Source organism: Phalacrocorax aristotelis, chromosome 3, assembly GCF_949628215.1.
Source record: "Phalacrocorax aristotelis chromosome 3, bGulAri2.1, whole genome shotgun sequence".
Taxonomy (NCBI): domain Eukaryota; kingdom Metazoa; phylum Chordata; class Aves; order Suliformes; family Phalacrocoracidae; genus Phalacrocorax; species Phalacrocorax aristotelis.
The window spans coordinates 89,648,144-89,673,601 of record NC_134278.1 but is presented as its reverse complement, the minus strand read 5'-3'; the positions used below and the strand labels follow the sequence as shown (position 1 = coordinate 89,673,601).

The 25,458-nt window shown below is 39.3% G+C and overlaps 1 protein-coding gene across 10 annotated transcripts; it reads right to left on the bottom strand.

Annotated features, from left to right (window-relative positions):
• Nucleotides 1-634: 634 nt before the first annotated feature.
• On the bottom strand, nt 635-25,411 carry APLF (aprataxin and PNKP like factor). Of its 10 annotated transcripts, none has more exons than XM_075088418.1 (10): nt 25,295-25,411; nt 23,992-24,132; nt 22,521-22,644; nt 19,689-19,867; nt 16,525-16,913; nt 10,426-10,551; nt 8,468-8,514; nt 6,984-7,022; nt 5,915-6,045; nt 635-1,629 (listed from the first exon to the last, which is right to left on the bottom strand). In XM_075088418.1, exons 1-9 carry the CDS (start codon nt 25,346-25,348, stop codon nt 5,954-5,956), a joined length of 1,191 nt encoding a protein of 396 aa, XP_074944519.1. In that variant the 5' UTR covers nt 25,349-25,411; the 3' UTR covers nt 635-1,629; nt 5,915-5,953. The 10 variants fall into 10 exon arrangements, with proteins under 10 accessions (XP_074944519.1, XP_074944523.1, XP_074944524.1 ...); XM_075088422.1 differs by lacking the exon at nt 25,295-25,411 and adding an exon at nt 25,099-25,219; XM_075088423.1 differs by lacking the exon at nt 25,295-25,411 and adding an exon at nt 24,654-25,176.
• Nucleotides 25,412-25,458: the final 47 nt, after the last annotated feature.

The following is a 25,458-nucleotide window of genomic DNA, read 5'->3' as shown; positions in this document are numbered from 1 at the left end:
AAGTTCATCCCTCCAGAAGAATAAAAATATATCCTGCTGTTAAGGAAAGAATACCAACGTAGATAACTTCAATCTACCAGTACAGAGGAGCTTGATTACGGCTTTGACTTTCCCGGTGCGCTGCTTTGGTCATACATAATTTTTTCAGTCCAGAAACTTGATCTATCCTATTTCTGTATGAATAGCTTTATCAAACAGTAAGCCACTGGCTGACAGACACCAATGCTCTCTAAATTCAAAGCAGTTGCCCGTCATGAATATTTTCAACACCTACAATTTTTGAAACTTCTGACACACAATTAGCAAAAGATGATACTGCATCTAAAAGCAGCCCAATGCCAGTTTGCAGCAACGACCATTTTACTTTAAGCAGACAGCATTTTGCCACCCAGCTGAAAAGCTTGAGTCTGTTTTCAACCATGATTGTGTAGGTATTCACAGGGGAGCCAGAGTCACACCAGAATGCTTCCCCTGCTGGACTGTATCCAAAAAAGTGCCATAACCACACGGTTCCAGTCACTTGTCCTGGAACAAGCTAAAACTTTTTACTTTCTTTCTTTGAAGTTCAGGAAAGTTGTGAACACACTGAAGGCAAGATCTTCCAACAAAGTCTTTAGAAATCACAGAGACACAATTACAAGCTTTTCCCAGTCTTTTATACCTTTAATTGTACAAAAATACAGCCATCAAGACTTCGGCTTTGTTGTGAACTCAAGAAAATTCCAGCAATGTACATGTATGGAAAGATGCATGCTGTAATTAGAGCAAATACACCATAATTGTTGAGACAGCCAGTAGTTCAATACACTACGATACTGTTCTCAAGTCATTTAGGCAACCTGTATAACTACTGTACATCAAGAGAATCAAAGAAATTACACCTAAAAGGAAAGCTAGTAGCAGACTAATGGAGTTTAAGATGGCACCAACTCAAGAAAAAAAAAAATTAAAAATGGTCTAGACAGATTCCACAGTGATGGCCAAGAATTAGTCTGTGATACTGCAGGTGTGAAGCATTAAGTCCTCTTCATCCAACACAGAATATATTGTGTTTCAGCAAAATGGAAGACTTTCCTAATGCCAATATTTCTTTCAAGCACAGGAAGATGAAGCATTAATAACCTTTAAAATTGTATTTCAAACTATGAGACATCAATGGTGTTGCAAAAGAAATAGATGAGGAAACAAAAAATCACCAAAAACCTTTTAGAGCTCAGTCCTCTGGCTCCACCACTCAGTAAAACAAAAAACTCCCGAAGTAATACATACGGACAAGAAAGGCATTGCTGAATCCCCTTGCCCCCATCAAAATCTCTCTGTAGTGCCTACATGACTGAGGAAAAAAACCTGTTTTCCAAGCAAATCCTCTGCATGTGCATCCATGTTTTAACACCACCAGGTTAGACATTTGCAATCTTCTTCCATACAGCTACTTTTTGGCCTTAACAAAACTACGTGCTTCTTGCAAAAGCATTTCAACATCTTCATTATCCTTGTCTTCTGAACTTGGTTCCCACTCAGAGTCTTCATCAGTAGGTTCGCACTCCTCTTCCTCATCATCTATAAAGCTGTCATTAAGGTCATATTCATTTGGTTCATCATCATCATCTTTCTCCACAGCCCTTTTTCCTGTAAGGAAAAAAGTATCATATGTTCATGAATCATAAATACAGAAAGAAAGATACCTTCCAGAGACTATCTAGTTAGTCTCTCTCCTCAAGAGGAGAGAGAATCAGCTAAAGCACTCTACCCAATGCTTACTATTTTGATTTTCAAGACTCTCATGAAAAGCTGTACCATCTCTCTCTGACACCTACTACAGCACTTACCAGTCTGATCACTTAGAAAGTTTTCCTTACTGTCTTCTCCTCCAGCAGTTGGAAAACAGTACTAGGCCTCTTCTGGCAATATCTTCTGATATCAGAAGATTACAGTCTGTCACAATTGTCTGATCAGAAGATCAGATAATGTCTTCTGATAACTCTCCTTTCCTTAAGGACTGGGACACACATTTTTCCTAGTCTAGGTACAGAAGTAGCAAAAAGATGACAATACATCTATCTTGCCATTTAGCCCCGAGGTATTCCTAAGCAGCTATTTTGACCCTAGATTTTCTGCTTTCATCCACACGTACATACTTAAGGCTATTTTATACTCATACCCTTTGGAATCTAGTGAGACCGCATTTGGAGTACTGTATCCAGTTTCGGGCTCCCCAGTTTAAGAAGGACAGGGAACTGCTCAAGCAAGTCCAGCGGAGAGCTACAAAGAAGATCAGGGGACTGGAACATCTACCTTATGAGGAAAGGCTGAGAGACTTGGGTTTGTTCAGTCTAGAGAAGAGAAGACTATGGGGGGATTTCATCAATACCTATAAATATCTAAAGGGTGAGTGTCAGGACCATGGGACTAGGCTCTTTTCAATAGTGCCCAATGACAGAACAAGGGGCAACAGGCACAAATTGGAACACAGGAAGTTCCACCTCAATATGAGGAGAAACTTGTTTCCTGTGAGGGTGACAGAGCAGTGGAACAGGCTGCCCAGAGAGGTTGGGGAGTCTCCTTCCCTGGAGATATTCAAAACCTGCCCAGACATGTTCCTGTGCCCCCTGCTCTAGGTGTCCCTGCTCAAGCAGGGGGCTTGGACAAGATAATCTCCAGAGGTCCCTTCCAACCCCTACCATTCTGTGATTCTGTGATAACCTGAGTGGGTTTTAACTTCCATTCACTTCTCTCCTGGGCTTCAGGTGAGAGAAGAAAATCTGCTATATCACTCACCTCCTACATTCTCAACTGGGATGCATGCTGGACAGTCTGTGCCTCCTTTCTGAACATGGGTTAAGGAAACAATAAATGCTGAACACTTCTTTCCTGAGCTGGGTGAAGCCTACCTGTTTCCCAGTTCAGTCTATTCTATCACACTGCATTCTACTCTGCTGTCCATCCATCTTCTTCACAACTCAGTTTGTGATCAAATTGCTTTCTGCTTTCATAGTACTTCACAATACTCTGTCATGGCAGGAATCAAAGACTCAGAAACCTCTTATTTACTAGAAACAGATGCTGTTCACAGCATGTTCCTAAACTCTTTTAAGCAGCTTGTTTTGCAGTGTTCTTTTAATTGCTCAAATATGTTAGCACATTTAAGCTAAGTCCCACAGGCAGGATATTTCTGCTATTTGAAGAAGCCTTACCTGTCTGACTTGGTAGTGTCTGTACAAAGCTGCTGCCATGGCAGCATTGCCTTCTTTTATCTATCAGCAGCTGTGAACCTTCAACAAGTTTATTTCCACTGCTTCCTGATTTTGGCAGATGTGCGTAACCCTTGCTCTACAAGCTTACATTGTCTCCCTTTTTCCTTACATGCCCACAATTCCTAAATAGCCACAGTCTGTTAATATTCCAATCGTGTTATTCTGCCCTTAAGTCATACGTCTGAGAAAACTACGTTCACTCCTTCCCAGCCTCCAATTTTTGCATTCTTATCTTGTCTAGAGATAACCTGTCAATGATCTTGTATGGATATTTATCTGTTGAGCAAGTCTTGTCATCATCTTTCACATGAAACTATAAACGTGTATTCTTTTCTCAGCTACAGGCCCCAGTCCAAATCGTCAATGTTTATATTAACCATAAGCATTTCTTAGCAACTTCAGGTCAGAGCCCCAGGGACTCAAGCTACACATGTAACGAGAACACCAGTACTTTATGTGGTACAGATCACATCCTCTATCCATTGTGTTTTTCTACCAGTGGGAACATTAATGTTCCAGAATTATCTCATGATCTGATTAACATTTTATACTCTGTAGCAACTCTCACCCAAGGCTTGCAAAAGCATTTAAAGCATTAGTCAAGTTTCTCAAAAGATACACAATTTTACAGGTGTATTGTGCTACAGAGGCACTGAATGACCTCCTAGAAAAACGTCAGCCACGTGTGACACAGCCAATAATACAACTAAGAAATACGCTATGGCTCGCAATATATACTCTTTGAAGTACTAAATGTGCGCCAACTAGCAGAAAAGCCTGAAAATGCCCACTGCCAATTGGACCTGTAATCCACTGTTATGCTTGCTAGCTTATTGCTTATCAGACTTCAGAGGAACTTAATCATGTCCATATTTACCACCAGAATTTCTTATAAGAATCACAGACTACGGTCCTGCAGAATGAATTATGCCTTGGAGGGGAAAGGTCAAAACAAAGATGGCAAATACAACAAGAACAAAATCCCTCTTCTCCGCTTATAAGAATGATAACCCCAAAACCTGCTAAGGCAAAGAAAAGCTCTTCTTCACTTTCACAGCAGTGTGGGTGGTATTTTACAACAGGAATTCTGGCAAAATACTGATCACCTCCATCAAGCTATATCTATTTTTTTATGCATTTATTTTCCCTACATGTTGGAGGAGCATACTGTTTTTCCTCCCCGTACATCAACGCTTTTAGATTTCAGCAGTGAATGATGTACTTCCTTCCATGTCTTCCCACTCTACCTCTTCCCGCTACAGTTTAATGCAGCCCAACAGCCCCTAAAGATGCTCATTAAGCACAATTCCGCCTGTTCCCTAGAACTGTATTGAACAAGGTGACCTTGAAACCTTCTCTGAAAGTATCTGCTCCATGTGGGGAGAAAAAGCTTGCTGACCACCTCTTTCAAAGAGTTATGTTTGAAAGTAAGCTGATTAGCTTGCTAGAAAACCTACAAAGGGTATAGAACGATCCTGCATAGGCCATAGCCACAGCAGGTGATTCATGTAAGTAGCAACAACGTAGTGAGGTCATTCAGTGGTGACAATTTCATGGCAGCATAACTCTGACCTTTTTGGTTTTTTCTTCCTTCGTTACAGCTATTCCCCCAAGTAATTAGCCTTAGATTACTTCTCACAACATAGACCACATTCTCTACAGGAAATTTACAATCCCTCTGGTAGCAATTAGACTAAAAATATTAAAAACTAAACACGTCAAATGTCACATAGACATCTTCTTTTCTTGGCTGGTGGAGTTTAGATACACTTGTACAGAAGTTAATCCTGCTGTGCTTAACAGTGCAGTTGTGCCAAACAGAACAAAATAAAGGTTAATGGAGCCCTGACTGTGTGACCTTGCATGGCTCAGTACAACTGCCTCACAGATGTGAACTTGCTGAGCCCAACCTTTTTACAACCTTTGCCCTCCAGAGAGCTAAGCAAGCCAGTCAACAAGACATAAAACAAACAAACAAACAAAAAAACCCCTAGCAAATATGAACAGCACTTCAATTAATGAATTCCCTTGCCTCCCCTGTGCACAGAATATCAATTCTTTCCTGGTTCTTTCTTAGTAAGAGGAGTCAAATTTGACAGATTGAGATTGAATTTCACTTCTGTGTTTAAGTTTTACACGCTTACAAGAGAAGCATTTTCAATCCCTAGTCACGCTTTGCTGACCACCTGCCACAGCTGTACACACAGGATCCACCAATCAGGTAAGGAAGGGGTTCTTATGAAAGGCACAGCTACAGTTTAAAACCTTCAAGATTTAGATTTAGAGTAAGGATCATTCACATGGTCCAGCTTGCTTCATTATAAAATCTTAACCACTCACTGTTCTTACAGTGCTGCTAATAATTCTCACCACAGTGTAAAAGGGAGCAGTGACCAAGACAGAGCTGGTACTTGCATCATGGGATGCGGCAAAACAGACAGGAAACGCATATGCCTCAGAATGTGCTAGTGCACAGACGCAACCATATCAAGCATTCAGTGATAGCAAAAGTGCACACATACATGATAAGGAAATGGGAGGGGAAAGAAATTTCTCAGCAGAAAGTATAAAAGCAACCTCTTGCATCCACCCACAACAGAAATGCAAGCCAAAACACTTTGCCTAGAAAACTAACTACAGATATCTGCACTTTTATTTACCTTCTCCAGAAGGTAGATCTCTCGATTTTGAGGATTTCTTTAGGAAATGCCCAGCCACACCTTGATGATCTCAAGGAAGACAAGCCAGTTCCCACTTCCACTCAAGATGCAGCAGTTCCACATCCTTATGCCTTGTTCAGGCCAGTGAAAGTGAAGTCAGCATATCATCAGGCTTTCAGACTGCTCATTAAAGCCCACTTCTAAATTATTTTAGAAAGACTAGGAAGGGCCACATTTGGAAGCAGAGGCATTGAAATAGCCTGGAAACAGTCCTAAAGGATATTTAAACCTGGAGTCTACGGGCCTGCAACATATAAGTTAACATGGTTGGCAGCAGCTAAGCAAGCCAAGCGTGCCACTGGCAAATGGAGGAGGTATTCATACACAGTATTACAATTTACATTATCAAGACAGACTGCAGCTTGCCTGTGCTACTACATAATCCTCACTGACAGCTAGAAACCAAGTAAGAGGGATACATATGTAGTTTACAGTGGAAGCTGCCCCCAACTCAAAGGCATTAACCTCCTTCTACGCTTTAGTCTTAACATGCCAGTGTCTCACCTGAAACATTGATACCTTATGGTAAGTACAAGAAAAGCTCATCACCACACGTACAGATATCACTTGAAAGTTAATTAAGGGACAATGCAATGCAGAAGGAATATCTCAGTGTTTCAAGAGCAATTAATCTTTATGGGGCAACCTTAACTAGTTGTGGATGAAATACTGGATTCCTTTCATCCTGTTATGACGCTGTGTATGGAAGGAAGAACTGATTTAACCACGTGTGTCTCTCCTTAAAATGTTTATTTTCTTGTCTGCTTCCAGAGGAGTACAGTATGCTCATCCAGGAAGCCTGGCACAAATCCCATTTCAGCACTATTACTTGTAACAAGACAAGACAAGACAAAACAAAAAAGGCAAGCAGGGTTTTACTAAGATATCAACTACTTTCTCCTTGGGTAAGTATTATCAAGCATCTCCAGCACCATTAAATGCTCAAAAAACCCAAAGCAGATCAGTTGCATCCCATGCTGATGTGCCCATTCATAACATGAGAACATACCATTCTTTGAAGTTCTTTGTTGCGTTCCTCTTTCAGTTACTAAAGAAAAGAAAGTTACTGGTGAAGACAGACTACAAGCTACCATAAGGGTTATTCACAGAGATTGCTACAATAAACGACTGACCTATTAAAATAAATGCTGCAATGACTGTGCTGTATTTCCAAGCATAAAAAACCCCAACTATTCTCCTGCCCCAAAACACTTTTTTTTTTTTTAATTGAATGATTCCCAAGAGAATACCCACGTGAACTCTTCTTACAATTATGAACCATTCCATCTGTAGAAAAACGTCATCAGGACCGGTATTTTTATTTTTAAGCAGAAAATTGGAGTACTTCAAAGCATTTAAATATTTTACACCATTGTTTCCATAAATGCATTTTCCCCATAATAATGTCACAATCCCGATTCTTTAAAGTAAAATATACTGTCATTACATTTCCATAACTGTTCTGCTCTGAAGTACAGTTTATTGCATTGGGGTTTCAAGTGGAAAAAAAATCTCCAAGTCCAATAATCAAGAAAAGGCACAAAAAATGCAAAATACCTCTCTGAATTCTTTAAGAGCACACAAAATGTAAACAGTACTTTCCCCTGTGTTTTTCAACAAGTCCAGTTACTGGAACATTAAAGACTAGAAAAATTTTAGAATAGAAACTCAGGCTCAGTTTTAACTATATTCCCTCCAAGCTTCGTGAGAACACAAAAATTTGTTCTCTCAGTAAGAAATATATACAAAAAATATAGAAAAATATACAAAATATACAAAATAAAATAAAAAAGATGACAGACGTGCTTACAATGTTTGCTTTACAGCATCATAAAACTTTAAAATTGTATGTTACCAGAGGATTTCCTATCAAAAGAAAAATAAGAATAAAAAGTAAATATGAAATCTTAAGATATAAATCTAGACAGTTAAACCAGAAAATATTTCTCTGTATACGTTTTGCTATGGGGATGGGAGAAAAGCTATAGAAATAATTTACTGCTGTTTGAAATGTTGAGAAATACTTCAGTAACACCTAAATATATTCCCTGTTTTCATTGTAATACCCCAGGTCTGGATTGGGAAAGTAGAATAAAGATACCCAGTAATACCACAATATACCACGTTTAATTTTCAGTAAAACCTATTAAACTCCTGAAAATAGCCACTTGCCGCACAGCATTTTTGCCATTATGTAAGACACAAAGCACACAAACTGCATCAATTGTGTCTGACCCAGTTCATCTCATTCAGTTTAAAAATATTTGAAAAGTAAGTGCAAGTTTGCAGTAGCCAAGCAACCTTCCTTATCACGGACAAGAGCAAGACCTCATATTTAAGAAGAGCAATGGTAAAGGCAATACAAAGCAAGCTGCAAATGCAGTGGTTTTCACTTACAGTAGCTGAAAGCAGTTTAGTAGAAATTTTTGGTATCCATTACTGGGTTTGGGGGTTTTCCCCCCACTTTGAGCTATATCAAACAACTTGGCTTACCTGGAGGTGCACTGTGTTTGTATTCTAGCTTGTGCTGTGGGTTCTTCCTGCAAAGAAAACAGTAAAAGCATGATTTGCCACCTTGTTCCTCACTTACCAAGCCCAGAACTCCTTGCTATTTTATGGATACTTTTAATTTATTTTTAAACTAAAATTTTGTGACCAGTGCCTTACTGCAGTATCTCAGCTTAGAGAATGTAGGGTGGGGAAAAAAATCAGGTAAGTAAGAGTTCCTCTTGTTTCAGCATTAAAAAAAAAAAAAAAAAAAGATGGCTGATCAAAACCAAGGGATGAGTTTGTTTCCAAAGTTGTATGATAAGATGCATTTGTTCAACATCATAAGAACTGACCCAATTATTTACGCTCACTAAAAATGAAACATAACTTCTTCATTAAGTACAATGCACGCACAGTACATGACAGGTCTGAGACATCCAGGCGTAGCTTCCACATTCTGAAACATAAGGCTAAACATTAAGTAGTTTGGGAAAATTAAAGAATTTGGAAGGAACTGCTTGTCTTGAAGATCACAGGGAGAGGCCATGAAGGATTCTTCAGAGAGATTACCCACTTCTGCAATATGCTGCTGCAATCCAGTAAGTTCAGTTTACAAGTTTATATGTCTTCTATAAAAAAATAGCATCAAAACAACAAAAGAAAATTTAAAGTCACCTTACTTGTGGATCTGTAACACACGTTCCCCTCATTCAGGTTGTGACCCAGGTCATTAACACACTGACTGGTCTTCCCCCTAGTTACCCAATGCTGCTCTAATGTTCTAACTTGGTCCAACTTACACTGTTGTTGTTAGTATATTGGAGGCTTTTCTCAGGGCTGCATGTTAAAGTAGTTTCAACTAGATTTATTTTTGTGCAGAAAAAATTAAAAAACTCTAACTGTGAAAGAAAAGCCATTCAGGTGTCCTAATTTTTACTTCTGGAAATAAGCAACAGTTAAAGCCCACTATTTAGGAATGACATACCATGTGATATTGCGTGAAACTTGCGATTAATTTCTGCAACTACAGAACTTTTTGTATATTTTACAAAACACCCTCGCTGTGAAGACTGCCTTGTAAAATCAGTTGCTTATTCATGTTTTCTTATTCTTCAAAGAACAGAGTAATACAATTAGACTCCAGTAGAAAAATTTTTATGTCAAGTAATTTGTGACAAATTCACACACTTCAAGTTGATTTACAATTCTATAGCTATTGCCATCCCAAAGTACATTATGTATGCATTAGAAGTGATAGTTATCTGGATAAAAAAAAATTGGAAACACAGCTTCCTATTAAATACACTGTAGTGGACCAAAAAAATTTGCCTATTTCAGTGTTTTACTACTGTCGTCAGCATCAGACCGTTTGATCCCAACTCAAGGCATAGTATTTAGATAATTTAATTATGCTTCCTTCAAGTAGTAGTCAACAGATAGACAACAAAAATAACAATAAAACCCTTCAAACTGCATCTGTTGCTTTGTTGAAAGAACTATCATTCTTTCAAGAAGAAAGGTGCCTCCTTTCCTCTACCCCCAAAGAATGAAACACACATTAAGAGATGATCAACGAATACAGCACAGAGGTTGTCTCAACTGGAAGGAGAGAGAATTTTGGTAAAAATAAATTATGGTTTATATTAAAAAGTTTACTACATGTTGACAAGTGAAAAAGTGTTGACCTCTAGGTCATTGAATAGGTTCCAAAAGTCAAGTTTTCATGTTCACTAGCTGAAGTCACTAACAAATATTTTGCAGAGACTTTGGTGTCTTAAAGGTAGCAGCCTGTGCACAGTAAATTTCAGAAGGCAGTGAGACTTTAGAAGAAGCCATAATGATACACTACACTCAAGAACTAACATCAAGAATTACTTCTTATTCTATTGGCATTTTGCAACTCCAGGGGAGGACAGCCTTAACCCGTAAAACAAGAAAAGCCATTTTGTGCAGTTTCTTACCTATAGCAAGCCGTTCCATATGGACATTCAGGTCGGTTATCATTGTTATCCTGAGTTATGATCTCAGTTTCATGATAGTCATCATCATTAGGGTGACTGAACTGCTGAAAGTGAATGGGATTCTTCCTGCAAAAGACAAACGTATATCAAGAACTGACTGTTCCATTTAAACACAGGAAGTGCAGATAAGAAAAGTGTTATTGAATCAGTGTCACCTCATTTTTCTGTGCTTAGATAAAGAGGAGCTTTTAACGTTTAACTTCATGCAGAATATAAGACCTACTTTCAGGATAACAGAAGAAAAACTTTGTCTGTGCAGGCTGCAAAAGATTAAACCAGGAATTTTCTTATTTGCCATCAGCTTTAAGTTTTGGACCACCAACATGTACACAATCTACTGATGTAGTCATATAGATGAAGCTCACTCAACGGACGACTTGCTGAGTTATGGCTCCCTCTAGAGTTATCAAAGTGCAACAGAAACTTCTACTTGAAGTCTCAGTTCAAGTAGGAAGGGCCAATGCATGGCAGCCAAACAACTGCAGTACTAACACCTACCCACACCCTTGGGTTATCACATTAGCTTCAGACGATCCGTCTCAACTATTATTTCTCTTCTATATGCAAGCTACCACCCCCTTGAATACTTCAAATGCCAGCACATTATTCCAGATGGAGCAGTCTATTGGACATTACATTGATTATGCTGTCCAGTTTGGTTGGCTACCATGATGTTTTATTTGAAATATCAAATTACAACGATGATACAAAGTTTTACCACAAGACGTAACAGCTCTGCACATAGCTGAGTCACACCAGTGATAGTGATGAGAGCACTTCCCTAGTATCCATGACTTTTTGCTCTACAACACTTACACAGTTGAGTCCAAGGTGAGCAAGTAGTGAATACAAATACATGCATCACTGGAAGAACCTTTCTACTGCTTCTACACAATATGTTTGCATACACACCATAGAAGACAAGGGAGCTATAAACAACACTCCTTAGGGAAGTTTGCTTTATAAAACTCCTGTAATTGATGTTAAAAAGAACACAGAAGAACACATTACCACTTCAGGAGAAATTCCATGCGACAGATCAAAACATACTACAAAAATTATGTCAAAACAAACATACTGTTACCAAATGCAAATCTACTTTTTCCCCTATGATTACTTTTAGAGACACTTTTCTCCAAACGTAATATTTAAAAGCATGTAATGTGAGATATTTTAATAAATTTTTTTCCAAAAGACATCCACAAAATACCTCAGCGATTTACCATGCTAATTCCCAGGGTACACAATCTTCAATGTATTTGTGCAAATTATAAAAGTGAACTGCTTGCCTCAAGTAAGAGGAATGACAACTTTAAGCTAGAGTAATTACTGCTTTAATTTACACTTGTTACAACTGCATTTAGAAACACAAAGCCAGGAACACGTATGTAGCTACATACACACACACCAGCTTCCTCGCTGATCACAGGTATTCTGTCCTTTACGTTCACAACCACTTCTTATGAACTTTATAGGGAACAGCCAATGTTAATGTCAACATTTCAACTACTACCATAAGAAAAAAAAGCTTCTGTTACAGCTTTTGCAAAATTACTTCAGCACTGTGAGCTCTACTGGCCATTCAGGCCTCCTTTTAGGTATTAAAAAATAATTAGATATTTAGTATTAATATTTTAAATCTCCATTTGCCTGGTACCTTTCACTCAGAAAGCTCAACAAGCAAGCTAAACTTTTCAGTGAGCTACATATCAAAGACCCAGTATCCCTTGGATCTATTTACACAGGTGACAGACTTCTTGTCCTGGTCTTTTTGTTCATTTCTGCAAGCTGGAGGGTAAGTAAATACTCTTTCACTAGAAATCATCACAAGGTTGCCTTTATCAGCCATTTACTCTGTCACAAGCTCTCAGGAAACATCACTTCTTACACCAAATTCAGGCTGGCTGCCTACTTCTTTTCCCATTTAAAAATAAATTGGATGAAACCAAGTAATTTTAGAGGCTATTTGCTTTGTTTTCTAAATGCATAGAGCTAGCTTATTAGCAATATTAGCAAGAATTTTGAGTCATCTGAAGCACAATTCATCTTCTCAAAGGGATATGAAAGCAACTAATGTTCTGTGAAATCATTTTTTATATTTATCCCTACAATAAGATAAACGTAGCATCACAGTCACCAAGGAAAGTAGGCCTAATAGCTGTCATTTAGCCAACATATTGTACTTTAGGACACATCCATTTCCTTTCAAGAATTAACTGTGAAACCTACTCGGAGAACACCAAACAGCCCTTATTGGAGGGGAGAAGAAAAAAAGAAAAAGATAGTATGGGAAGAAGGAGGAAGAGAAGCGAAATGATCTTGATGTATGCTCCCTATCACAAGGCTTCTGCATTCTTTAGGCCAATGGATGAATCTCCTCAAATCACATATTACCTGTGAAGTATCTTAAACATTTCCTACTTCAGATGCTCAGGACTAGTAGAAACACCATATTTTATCTCACCCTTACCTGGGTAAGTTGTACTTATTCCACTTCTATGTTCTGTACAATGATATGCAGCAAAATAAATAGAAGCAGAGAAGTGCATAGCTTACATTAAGCAAACATCTTCCCCTCTTGCAAAATTCTAAAGCTTCTTCCTTTTATTTTGGATTTGGCTTAGTTTGGGCTTTGGGTTTTTGGGGGTTTTTGTTTTTTTTTTTTTTAGACACAAGATATTTGAGTTGTAAGAGCACAATATCTATCACGCCATGAGTTACACTCCAAAGTTAATTAGTTTCACAACAAAACCTCATGTTATGTTATTCATTTGATCAAAACAAAATCATTAAGCTTTACTCACACAGAAATTAACCAATTAAAAGACCATTTTACAAATACAGTTTTATGGGAGATTTGCCTTCTCATACTCACACAGTTACTGCAACTTTCACAGAAGCTCTCCGTGAATTTGCGTACTCAAGCTTAATGACACAGAAGATTATGCAAATAAAACTGATAAAGTTCTTCAAAAATCAGTGCAGTCATCTCAGGCAGAAGTTGAGTATTGCTCAGTGAAAATTTTAGTACAGTTTTTTGTCTGTGCAGCTACAAAAAGCAACTTAAAAGCTTTTCCTAAAGCAAGTTTAGTTGATCAGGTAAGAATTTCTGGCTCTTCATAATCACATGGAGAAGAACCCTGCCATCTCAAGGGGTTATTTTCTCAGCTACTAAAGAAACTGTTAGTGAAAATGTAATGAATTACCAGCACTAGTTCTAAAACCAGAGTTCAAGCCTGAGGTTATGCCACAACTGTGTGCAAGATGTTTGTTAAGTGCTAAATTTTATGTCTTATGAGAAGACAGGACTCAGAAGAGATGCAGGTCTTCAGCTGCCAGATTTACAAGCTTAAGGTGAAAGGAAAAATACTGACTTTCATAAACAAACAAACAGCAAAATATTTGGAAGACAACACATACAAATTCAAAGGCTGGCTGAGTGTGCCCTGCTTTGACAGCTATGGGTAAGATTTACACACATGGTCAGCAGAGTATTGTATTGCAGGCTAGCAAAAGGACAGAACTGTGGACAAAAACTGCGGGTCACAGCTTTAGAGATGAGAGTTCAGCTCTACTGCACCCCTTCTGTGCAGCCTTTGGAACAGGTGGTTGGGTTTGGATTTATTTTTAATTCCCTATTCTTCTAAGTTCAGAAAAACAAGTAGCAGACAAGAAAACGAACACAAGACAGTATTCTAAGAGTAAGTTCCTGTCGTGGTTCAGCCTCAGCTGGCAACTGAACACCACGCAGCCGCTCGCTCACTCCCCCCACCCCTGTGGGATGGGGAAGAGAATCGGACGAGCAAAAGAACTTGTGGGTTGAGATAAGCACAGTTTAATGATTACAATAAAATGATATGGTAAATGATTATGATAATAATGACAATAATGTTAATATAATAAAAAGGGAAAAGGAAGGGAAAGGGAAAACAGGAAAAAAAACACGGAAACACAAACGATACAACCGCTCACCACCCGCCAACTGACGCTGCCCGTCCCCGAGCTGCGATTGCCCCCTCCTCCCCCGGCCAGCCCCTCCCAGGTAACATACTGGGCATGACGTTACATGATATGGAATATCCCTCTGGTCAGTTTGAATCCACTCTCTTAGCTGTGCCCCCTCCCCTCCCGGCTTCTTGTGCACCCAGCAGGGCATGGAAAGCTAGACACGTCCTTGACTAGTATAAGCGCTACCCAGCAACAGCCTAAACACCTGTGTGTTATCTCAACAGGTTTTTTTTCCATGCTAATTTCAAAGCACAGCACTATACCAGCTAGAGTGAAGAAAGTTAACTCTATCCCAGCTAAAACCATGACAGTTCCCTGACAACAAGTATAGTTGGATATAATGTACACAGAGCACTTTGCCTCCTGGTGGTAATAGCAGTTTGTTTCAATTTGGTAAAGCTTCAGACTACCTCAGAAAGAGAATATGACACTGAAGGACGATGGCAAGAAGAATCCCTGGCAGAGGCATGCATCAAGCTTCATTCTTTCAAAAGCAGTGTTTTCAAATTCATAAATGAAGAAACCTAACTATGGGTTATGAAGTTATTTTCTAAATATTTAAGATAGGTGTCAGATAAATCTAATAAAATTAATAGAACTAACATTTAATCTTTTCAATTTGTACTGTTTTACTAGGCACCTACCCAAGGTGCCAAAGTCATACCCAGAAGACAAGTATCTCTTAACAGGAGTTCACTAAATAAAGACTAAAACTCTGGAGAGCATTTAGTTATTGGATACATGACATTTTATGACTAAGAAACCTCACCTAGAAAAAAGCTTTAAGGAAATGTTACAGTTACCAGAGCAGCACTCATTTAAGAAGTTGACTCCTACAGCACATCTTGTTAGAAGACACCTTTCATAAGGTTAAAGTAATGAAGGAGAGGGAAACCAACCACCCATTTGATTTACACAGTTATCTGCAGCATTAGGCAAACCAAAGATATATAAGAAGCCGTTTACTTGTGCTTGCTTGTTTTCTAAACAACCTCATTGTTTTTTCCTATTGCTCAAGCCCGGGGTGTGGGATAAATAAAATAATAATAATAAAATACTACTAATAATAATAATACTAATAATAAGAAATCACAAGACCCACTGTTTCCTGGCTTAGCCTCATCTTTCACACTTACAATGTACATGGATTTACCTGGAGCTCAAAACTCTCCAAAATGCCCTTCTCAGGTCATTGGTCATTTGCTAGCCAAAAGACCACCTCTAGATTTGTATCTTCCCCTCAATATATCAATACATGGCACTCCAGATCTTTTCTGGGCGGAAGAAACTAGCAGGAGATCAGGCACTCCCACTGATGTTTTGCAACTTCAATGGAATGTTTGTAGCCCACAGAAGATTTGTATGAAAGATCCTTCACTGTGAATTGAGAGGATATGAGTGAGAGAAAAAGGAAAAAAAGAGCTCTTCACTTCTATTACCAAAGATGCTGACCAGATAAGGGTTAACATAGAGTTTTGTTCTGTTTTCAGGGAGGGGATGGAAGCTAATGAAAAAGAGCAGACTCGACAAGTTATAATAAAAGTAATTCTTGATTATTTAAGGAATGACCGATAATAAGTATTTTAAATATTCAGATCACAAAACATGCAATTATTTCAAAGACAATCATCTTTCACAAAACTTTCATCTTCTAATAAAACAAGCCTACAGGGTCTATGTTGGGCATTTCAACCATTTACATCTCTTCTCCCTCCTGGTATACACAGGAGTTTATTTCTTTTCTTGTTAAAAAGGGCCTTTGTTTCTTATTTCCTATAGGACTTCATCTTTTAATTTGTTGAAGTACTTCATCCCTTTTTTGGGTTATATCAGCAGTTAGCAAGACATCCTGGCTCCTCTTTTTATATTTTTAAAATTCTTGTTATGCCATTTCTTTCTCATCAGTGCTCTGCGTACCAAAAACTTTTATTCAAATCAAAGCTTGTAACAACTTTACTCTTTTCTCTTCCATTGCTAATACATTACTTCTTAATAATAAGCTATCTTAAGCTAGTTTTAATTTTGTTTTACCTGTAACAGCCTGTTCCATACATGCAAGGTGTCCTCTTACGCTTGATCTGTTTGGAGCTTTCTGAAGCATCTGCACTTCTGGTTGAATCAGAAATCTCAGTCTTGTGATCCAGATTTGCATCAGGCTCAAGAATCCCTTCCTGGGCACCAAAATATTGGGAAGTCCTGCCCCAGTGAACTTCTTGGCTTGTAGAACCAGTAATCTGCTCTTTGTTTTCTGTTTCCTCAATTCTATTTTCTTTACTGGAGATCTGACCTACTCTTTTAGACCATTTACTATGCAGCTGCCTATCATTTTTTTCCAGAGAACTTCCAGGGTTTTTTGCTCCAGTCTTGCCATTTCCTTCCATGTTTCTCATGGTACTCTCAAGAGGAAATCCAGGTGTATTCTGTGGAACAAGGTTACATTTTGAAGGACCTGAAAATTTACACTCTTCAGAATTAAAAGCTTTAAGGTCAAACTCTGCCTCATCTCATCATTCCTGATGTCAAAATCAGTGAATTGTGGAACAGCCCAGGTTGGAAAGGACCTCGAAAGATCATCTGGCCCAGCCCTTAAAACCTTCTATTCTGCTTTCCAAACTCAAGTGACCTGCCAAATGCAGCTGCTGAATGAAAGGCTCAAGAACACACATACACAAATTAAAGAAAGACTTAGTCTAGAGAGCTCCCATCCTCAGCTTCAGTTCCCTCACAGCACAGTCAGGCTCCTCTCTCACTGCCTCAGTTTGTGAATAGTCCAAGGACTTTAAGTTAACTTTTGATTAAAAGTATTGCTCCTGAAAAATGAATGGAGTTTACACATGTGAAGATATAGAAGAAGATACTGAAGGTATATCTAGAAGAATGCATGCTCCTATACAAGAATCAATTTTAATCCCTTAAGTTCCAAGATATATGGAATATATATGTTTATCTATATATGGAAGATATATGGTAATTCACAATATACACCTTGAGCTTAATCCCACCCTAGTACATCTTAAATGCTTCAGCTTGTGACTCTAAATCATAAACCAGTTTGTCAGTTGATACCATCAGGTAAAGATTTCAGGTTTGACAAATTTTGGAACACACATATCTTTAAAATAAGAGACATGTGCTTTAGTAAAAGAATACAAGATAGATAGCCAAGACAAGAACGTTGTCCTATCAACCTAGACATTACCTGGAAGCACACCTATATTGAAGGCTGAACTACTTTGATACATTGCAGAACTATTCAAAGGTCTCTGCTCTCTATAGTTCATTATTTAAGTTCCCCCTCCAGTAAACTTTCACTTAGTTTACACGATGTGTTTGGCAGAGCTTGAAAATCAGGTGGTGGTTTTCTATTTGATTTGCTTCCTTTCAATGCTAGCCTCATAAAATGTTAACCAAAACCAGAGACAATTACATTTGAGCAGCAACTTGATTAAGAAAGGGCAAAGCGAGCATTAAGATCAAGTGATCCTGACAGAAGCATATTTAGTAAGTCAGATCAGAGACAAAGATGACTTTTATCAAGACTCCCAAAATAAGGCTTAGCAAACAACTACATCTTAGGAAATAAGCCTTTATTTGCAAAAGGAAGACTAAATTACTCTAATTTGCCACTCCCACTGTGATTTCTCTACTACGTAATTCAATCCATTGCCTCTATTGTATATAATGAGACTAAACACTTTCACATTTATTATGATGACTAGTTAAAAAACAGGTTACAATCAGGAAAATCAAAGACAACAGCACTATCAGCACTGGTTATAACTCATATATGACCTCACTGCCATCTGGCAGCTGCTGGCACTTCAAAGAATTAAGATTCTTTTTACATCCTACCCTACAGCAGGTTTTGTTATTAAATATGACAGCAGGAGAGTGATTTGGTTTTGATATCAACATTCCCAATCTTTTAGAGCTCTGTGATTATTACTTCTGCTTCTACTAACCCATTATTTTTTCTGCAAAGTTCTGAAGGCAGTTTCTTACATTATGCTCAAGATAAAAATTATTTATGAAATTATTAGGAGAAAATCAGTAGAGCAATACTCACAAATTGCAAGATATTATGTAAGATAATTCATTATCTAGTCACTCACCTTATAGTTTGACAAATTAAACAGCACTGCAGGTGGTATTAACATACCTAGCCAACAGGGAAGCTCACCACTCAGAACACTTTTTCAGATTAAAAGACACCACTATGTTACATCAAAACTACTGAAGGGTATGCTCTCCATGAGTAGATAATTTCAATTAACCTTAAGATTTAATTAAAAAACAAAACCAACCCCAATTGTTTTCAGTGTCAAAACCAATGAAACATACCAAATAGAACTATTTTAAGTATTTTATCAGATCCTAGAACAGATCCAGGCAATTCTAATGCTAGAGATCAGAAACGGCTCCCCAGGTTGTTCACATAAAGGAAAAGTCAGTGAAAGCCTCACTTTACTCTCACCAGAATATATTTTGTTGGACTTTGATAATGATCCTTCTGTTTTCATTATTAGCAGGGTGCTATCAGTTAAGTATTTAACCGCCTGTAAATGCAGCTGTACTTTAAAGACACACGGACACACTGTCCAGCTGGACTGAAGTGTCTGTTCATTCATTGCCACAGATCATTTTGGATTTCAGATTATTTTTTTGCCTTTCCTTTTTTGACTCAGGTTTTAAGATAGTGGTATAAGCATTCTCCCTGCTATCTTTCTTCAAAATGTAGCAGTTGCTAAGCCATATACCATCATTTTCTGACCATGAAAACATAAACCAACTAGAATAGCATTAGTCTGGGTAAAGTCCAGTGTCAAATTACATCACTGTCATAACATCACCTATCCCAAAGGGTTCCTGGAAAAATAAACCACGCACCAGGCCACTCCTAGGACCAGTACCTTGGCCTGTGTCTTCCAGCCTCTTTGCTGTAAAGCTGAAAGTCTGGTATTTCTGTGGACCATTCGGGCCTAAAACATAGATCCCAAAAATGAAGTGCAGAAAACCCAGTCTCTCAAGAATTCCAGAATCCTTGCTAGAGAGCTGTCCAATGGACCGGCATTTCAAAACAACTGTTAAACAACAGATCACATAGTTATGTTGTAAACCCAACCTTCAACAGGACACTTCCAACTACATTCTCATTTTTTGCAATACCATGGTTCTGCCCTGAGCCAAAAAATTACCTGATATGAAAGGACAGGGATTAAAAGGCAGCTCCTTTTCCCTTGATCTTGCTCTTCACCTTCAAAATCCTCTATAGTTTCTTCAGAAGCTAATCTCTTTTTCTGCTGCACGTTTACTTCTGATTTTAATAACTCCATATTACTTCTTCCCCTTCCTTGGCCTTTTTTCATTCTACTACCTTAAAATAAAAATAAAATGGTACTTTTGGAATGCAACTTTTTACAGTGTAATCCTGATCACATTAGAAATCTAAATCTAATCGAACCAGAACACTGGACAAAAAGCATGAGAAATAGCAGGACTTCTCCATGTGCTGTTTCAACAATACATTCTTTACTTCCTGCTTATAGGAGTAAAAAGTATGTTTTAGAATGAAACACATATTTGAAAGGGAAGTTTGAAGGAAAACAATAAATATGTGGCAAAGGGTATTCTGGAGACTGACCATATCAGTATGACTTGACAATTCCATTTACACGATAGGAGCTGATCAAATAAACCAAACATCCAAGGACAACTTTTACCACAGACCTTCCAAGTAAATATCATTTCAGACTACCAGTTTATATACACAAACATTAATTAATTAGGACATGGCAAAATCAGGTAGGCAAGTGGGCCTACCTCAACTGCATCATGGCTGATTACTTCATCAGCCAGTAACCAACAGAAAGACAGCAAACGTTGGGCCTCTCTTTGGAAAGCTTCACATCCCAGAAAACCTTAAGTCCTCTGTACTGAAGTAGTATTTTCTGGATATATAGCTGGGAGACAGCTTGGGCGATTGCACTGGTTTTGTTACAGCTCCATCTGCTGCAAAATGCATTCAGAAGGAAGATACTTTATGCCATTTTGTGAGACTTCAAAAACTCTCCCCCTTCAAAAAAGACAGACATGCCAGAGACATCTATAGGAAGCAAAGAATTTTTCAAAACAACCAATTGGTGTTCCCTTTCCAGTAAGAAGACATACAGAAGAAAAACAAGAGGGTAGCCTTTGCCTTTTATTCTCTACCTTTGAGTCCAATATCACCCTAAGAAGATGCAAACCATTGCACAATTTTAAGGAAATATGAGGTTTGCAGAAGAGATCGGTTGTTTTATTAAAGCAGCCCATTCTAAGCTGGAATCATTATCTCACATAATGATTTTTTAAATGGCTCCCATAGTGTTCATACATCTCTCTAGCTCCCTCAGGGTCAGGTCTTCAACAGCACACAGATACCCCTTGCCCACACAGCTCCAAATCTCAGCACCTACATGATAGAAGTTTAGTTTTTAAAAGAAACATTATATACACATATGTAACAAACATTACAGTACTTGTAGAGAAAAAAACAAACAAAAAACCCCAAACCCAAACACAAGAAAACAATCACACTAGTGCAGAAATTGACAACTCAACAAAACCAGCAGAAGTTCTCTGGTACGTGCAATTTTTTTACAACCAAGGGAACAGGCCAGCAGGGAACAGTCTAGATTCGGAAAGCAGGTGGGGGGGAGATAAAGTTTCTTTTGCTTCTAATGATTTTCTCAAAATTAGCATTTGAGGAAAGGAAAAGGCAGGGTAGCTGATGGCATATGACAGAGGTGTTTAAAGCCAGAATTGCCCAGGTCAATCCATCCAGACACCTGCATTTACTACAGGAGATAAAAAGCAATTGGTTGGACACTACATGAAATACTTCTGCAGGCCTGCTCGAGCATCAAGAGCCAAATTTTTCCATTACACCATCTCAGCAGAAATAGCAGGTGGAAACAGAGGCATTAAAGAATAGCTGTGGGACACAGAGGAGTGGACACACACACACCAGCCACAGTTCATTCATTTGACTACTAACAAACGAAATTCAGCAGTTAGCACCTAAACCACCCCGCACTTCACCACAGTATGGCAAGCAGGGTGAGGCATGCTGTCTTCAGCACAGAGAAAGATAGAAATGCTGGGGGAGCATTGTTAATGTATGCAGCCATTTTCCTTCTCCCATTTCATTAGTCCTCCAGTTCCATCAATAAAAGTCATAAAAGCAATAAATGCCTTGAGCTAAGTCTGTCAGAGGATGTCTAATGGCAGTTTTAGAACTCCCATTTAGAAGCTCCCAGGACTAAACCCAAACATGCTAGAAGATTCTCCTGGGATGGTGCCAACGCGGCACCCTTGTGTCTCCCATTGATAAGAGACTAAACACCATATTCTGCTGCTGTTACCACTGATACATAGTGATACAAGTTTATCATACATGCAGCAATTTCCTTTGCAAGAAGGACAAGAGGGAATGCGATAATATTTCAGCCTCATACTAGTAAGAAACTATGAACTGCTCCTTCTAGGAAGAAACTTTGGACTAAATGATCAAGTCTGTTTCAGTCACAAAAATAGAGTAACAATCACCAACACACACAAAAAAATCCACCTTTAAAACCTATGAAATTAAAAGAATCTGAATTTAGAAGGGCAATCAGTGACTTAAATGTGGAGAAGGCTTGGAATTAAAGGCACAGAAACTACCTGGAATTTACGTACTAAACAAAACAGGTAAGTTTATAGGAAAAGGCTCCAGAACATCAGATGTTCAGCTGTTCAGAGAAAGTGTATTTCCTGGCATAAAAAAAAGAACAGAAAGAAAATCAGCCGATCAGAAAAAGCTCTGTCACACGCATAGGACTGATGACAAAGGAGACAACAGAGGTCAGTCTCTGTCAGCTGCCAGGCACAGAACACACAAAGAAAAGTAACAAATACTTTCTACCGCCATGACTATAATTTAAGAAAATGAGATCAAAGCACATAAATGTATGTTGGTATGCAAACATACCACACGGCAAACCTACCTCCTTTCATTATAGGCTCAGAAATCCTCTGAACTGGGAGGTCTCTTTCCAGCATCCAAGATGGAAGCACCCTCTTTCTTTGAATAGATTTTGACTGTTCACTTTCATTATCACCAGGAGGAACCTAAAACAATATTTACTGTTTAGTACCTTTCTCCAGTTACAAAAGAGGTGGAAAAACTAGAACACAAGTTTCTACACAGTTATGTCCTTCAAACGCAGCCTGGATAACTACCTACTTTTTGGATGGTGCCCATTGCCTGATTTTTTTTAAACAGTTCCTACTGACTCAGAAAAACAACATGTACAGAAACCTTCCTGTAGGGAAAAAAAAAACCCAAAACACCTCCTTAGACCTTTGGAATAAATATCTAAAAGGCTACAGACTGAAAGCTTCATAGAAGAGCTATATCAGCATCTTGCTACCGAGTTTCAACACAGAGAAATAAGAAAAAGAGGTTTAACAAACAAATGTCTATTTATTAAAAAAAAAAAAAAAAAAAAAAAAGCCTTGATAGCATTCTCTCAATTCCTTTTTTAAGAAAGGAACCACACTCTAAATTAAATACTCCAAAGTCATATTCAGTACATACTGAAAGTACCGAAAGTAATACTATCAGTTTGAATCTCTACTTATTAAAAGGTAAGTATCCGTCCAAGGAATCCCAGCTACAGTAAAGGCTGACATTTCATTTGTTGCCCGTAGTTATCTGATGTACAATGATGTTGACCAACGTGTCCCTTTTAGCACGATATTCCTGGATACACAACAGAAAACCTAAGAAAAACCCCACTGCCTCCATGCACTATTTATCAGACTGTCTAAAAGCCATTTTTACCCAGCAATATTTTAAAAAGGCAAAAGATGCTTGCTTTGAAAACTCTGTTTTGCTGGACAAAATGCTGGCTACCAGGGAAAAACAGGATGATTATTTATCTGTGTGTGTGTGTATGGATCTTGACAACACAACTCCATCACAGCTACGCAGATCAAATGAAATGAGCTGCCAGCACATGGTATCTACAGTCCAACTGCACACTCTCCAGATACACATTTCGGAGGCTTTTAGGTCAGTTGGGAGAGCAGTTGTTCATTCCCCATGGCCTTTGCAGGTACCTACAGCACTGTTACTGATACAGACCAGAGACCAGAACTGGACTTTATTCTGTAGTCCTGAACTCAGCATCCACATTGTTAGTTCAAAATATTCCTGGAGCAATAGCAATTTTTGTATTTTCCAGAGAACCAACTACTGCACTGTAATAATCATAAATACACAACAGCAATATATTTATACACCTGTATAGCATATAACCCCAATCAATAAAACAACAGCTATATTGAGCCTACAACTTTGCCAGAGTTTACTTCTCATGGGGGAAAAAAAGGAAAGCTTAGAAAACACAACACCTTTACTTCATTTTTAACACATGCTTACAATTAAATTTAGTTTAAAAATTAAGCACCCACCAAATGTCTGGAAGTAGCATCATTTTTTCCCATTTTTGCACTTCCCTCAGAGTTGGAACATGCTGGTTCTATTAACGATGGACTACAAGACATCTCAACAGCATGAACAGTTGGTCCTTCTTCTGCATCAGCCTCCTGATTCTTTTTTGAGAAAGCAAGTTAATTTTTAGCTTGTCAAACTGATCGTGAATATAAACACATACTTTTCACTCAAAAACAGAAGTTGGTCTGAATGTTTGTCATTAATAAACTTCTAAATCAAATGTAACATACTCTTACATCAACTTACAAAGGAAATAAACATGCCTTCCATTCCACCTTCCACTGAAAGTATTTTGAACCAAAGATATTCCAGTTGCTGCTGACCCCTACTGTACTGTGGTTTGTTTTCCAAGTACATAATTTACACTAGTCACTGCCGTGACAAAACTTTGAGAAAGCTGAAATTACAACTTAGAATTTCCTTTACCGTAAATCTGTGCAACTTCACAAAGTTTGATTCTATGCTAAGAGTCCGATAACAACGTTAAGATACAGTTCTCAGGATCAGGTGCCCAATGAATCCAGTACTTCTTGTGAAGTTCTCCCCAAAGGCTGCAAGTCTGCAGCTCTCAGGTGACACCACGTACTCAGGTGCTTGAAGCCGGCTTTAAAAGCCTCACCTCAGAGCCACCACGTCTGAAACGCCTTCTTGCCGTGAAAGTGCATTGAAACTACGACTGCTTTTCCTTCGGGTCTTTGCCTTTCCACTAGCCAATTCACTGGCACGAAGGATGAGGGGGGAAAGCCTCGCTACCGCCGCGTTCACTGCACTGCGCCATTCGGGAGGCACCGCTGTCCCTCCTACAGCTTTCGGCATTAGACGAGAGGCACACGCCGACCTCTCGAACCTTTCGTTCCGTCGTGAAAAGAAACACGAGAGGCAGAACTCTACCCGCCCCCCACCCCTTTCCCGAACAGGCCGCTCTAGGCGATCCTCGAGGTTTCGGTTCCGCAGGGGCTCCCCCCGCCGCAGCCGGGCCGCCGGGAGCGGGCAGCCGCGGCAGAACGCACGGGGAGGGACCCCTGGGCGGCCGGCTCCGCTCCTGGGGACGGGACCGGCCTTACCTCGGGGGCTGCCACCGCCGGGACGGGGTGAGGCGCGGCAGGAGCCGCCCTCGGCGATCGCCCCACACCCGCTGGCGCGAGGGCGCCGCATGATGACGTAGAGCCGATGCGTCAACCGCCGCCGGAGAGGCAGGGTCGCGCAGCGTCTGCGGCCCCGGAAAGCGAAAGACTCGCCTGAAAACCTAGCGACACGCACATCTACACCCCCCCGCCGCCGTGGCGTGACGCAGCTGCCAGAAGGCAGGGACATGCCGGCAGGAGGAGAAGCGGCCGCGGGCGCTGCTGGACGCGGCCGCCCGGTGACGCAGCGGCCGCGGTGACGGAGTGGCTGTGGGGGCCGGGGGAAGCGCCGTCCCCGCC

What these genes read in the sequence shown, in the direction of transcription:
- APLF (XM_075088413.1), bottom strand. Translation starts at nt 25,348, where the DNA reads ATGTCCCTGCCTTCTGGCAGCTGCGTCACGCCACGGCGGCGGGGGGGT. An exon ending in ATGCTACTTCCAGACATTTG is followed by an intron (nt 22,645 to 23,991) that starts GTGGGTGCTTAA and finishes ATATTGTTTTAG; the next exon opens with GTTCCTCCTGGTGATAATGA. An exon ending in TCCCTGTCCTTTCATATCAG is followed by an intron (nt 16,914 to 19,688) that starts GTAATTTTTTGG and finishes CTTGTTCCACAG; the next exon opens with AATACACCTGGATTTCCTCT.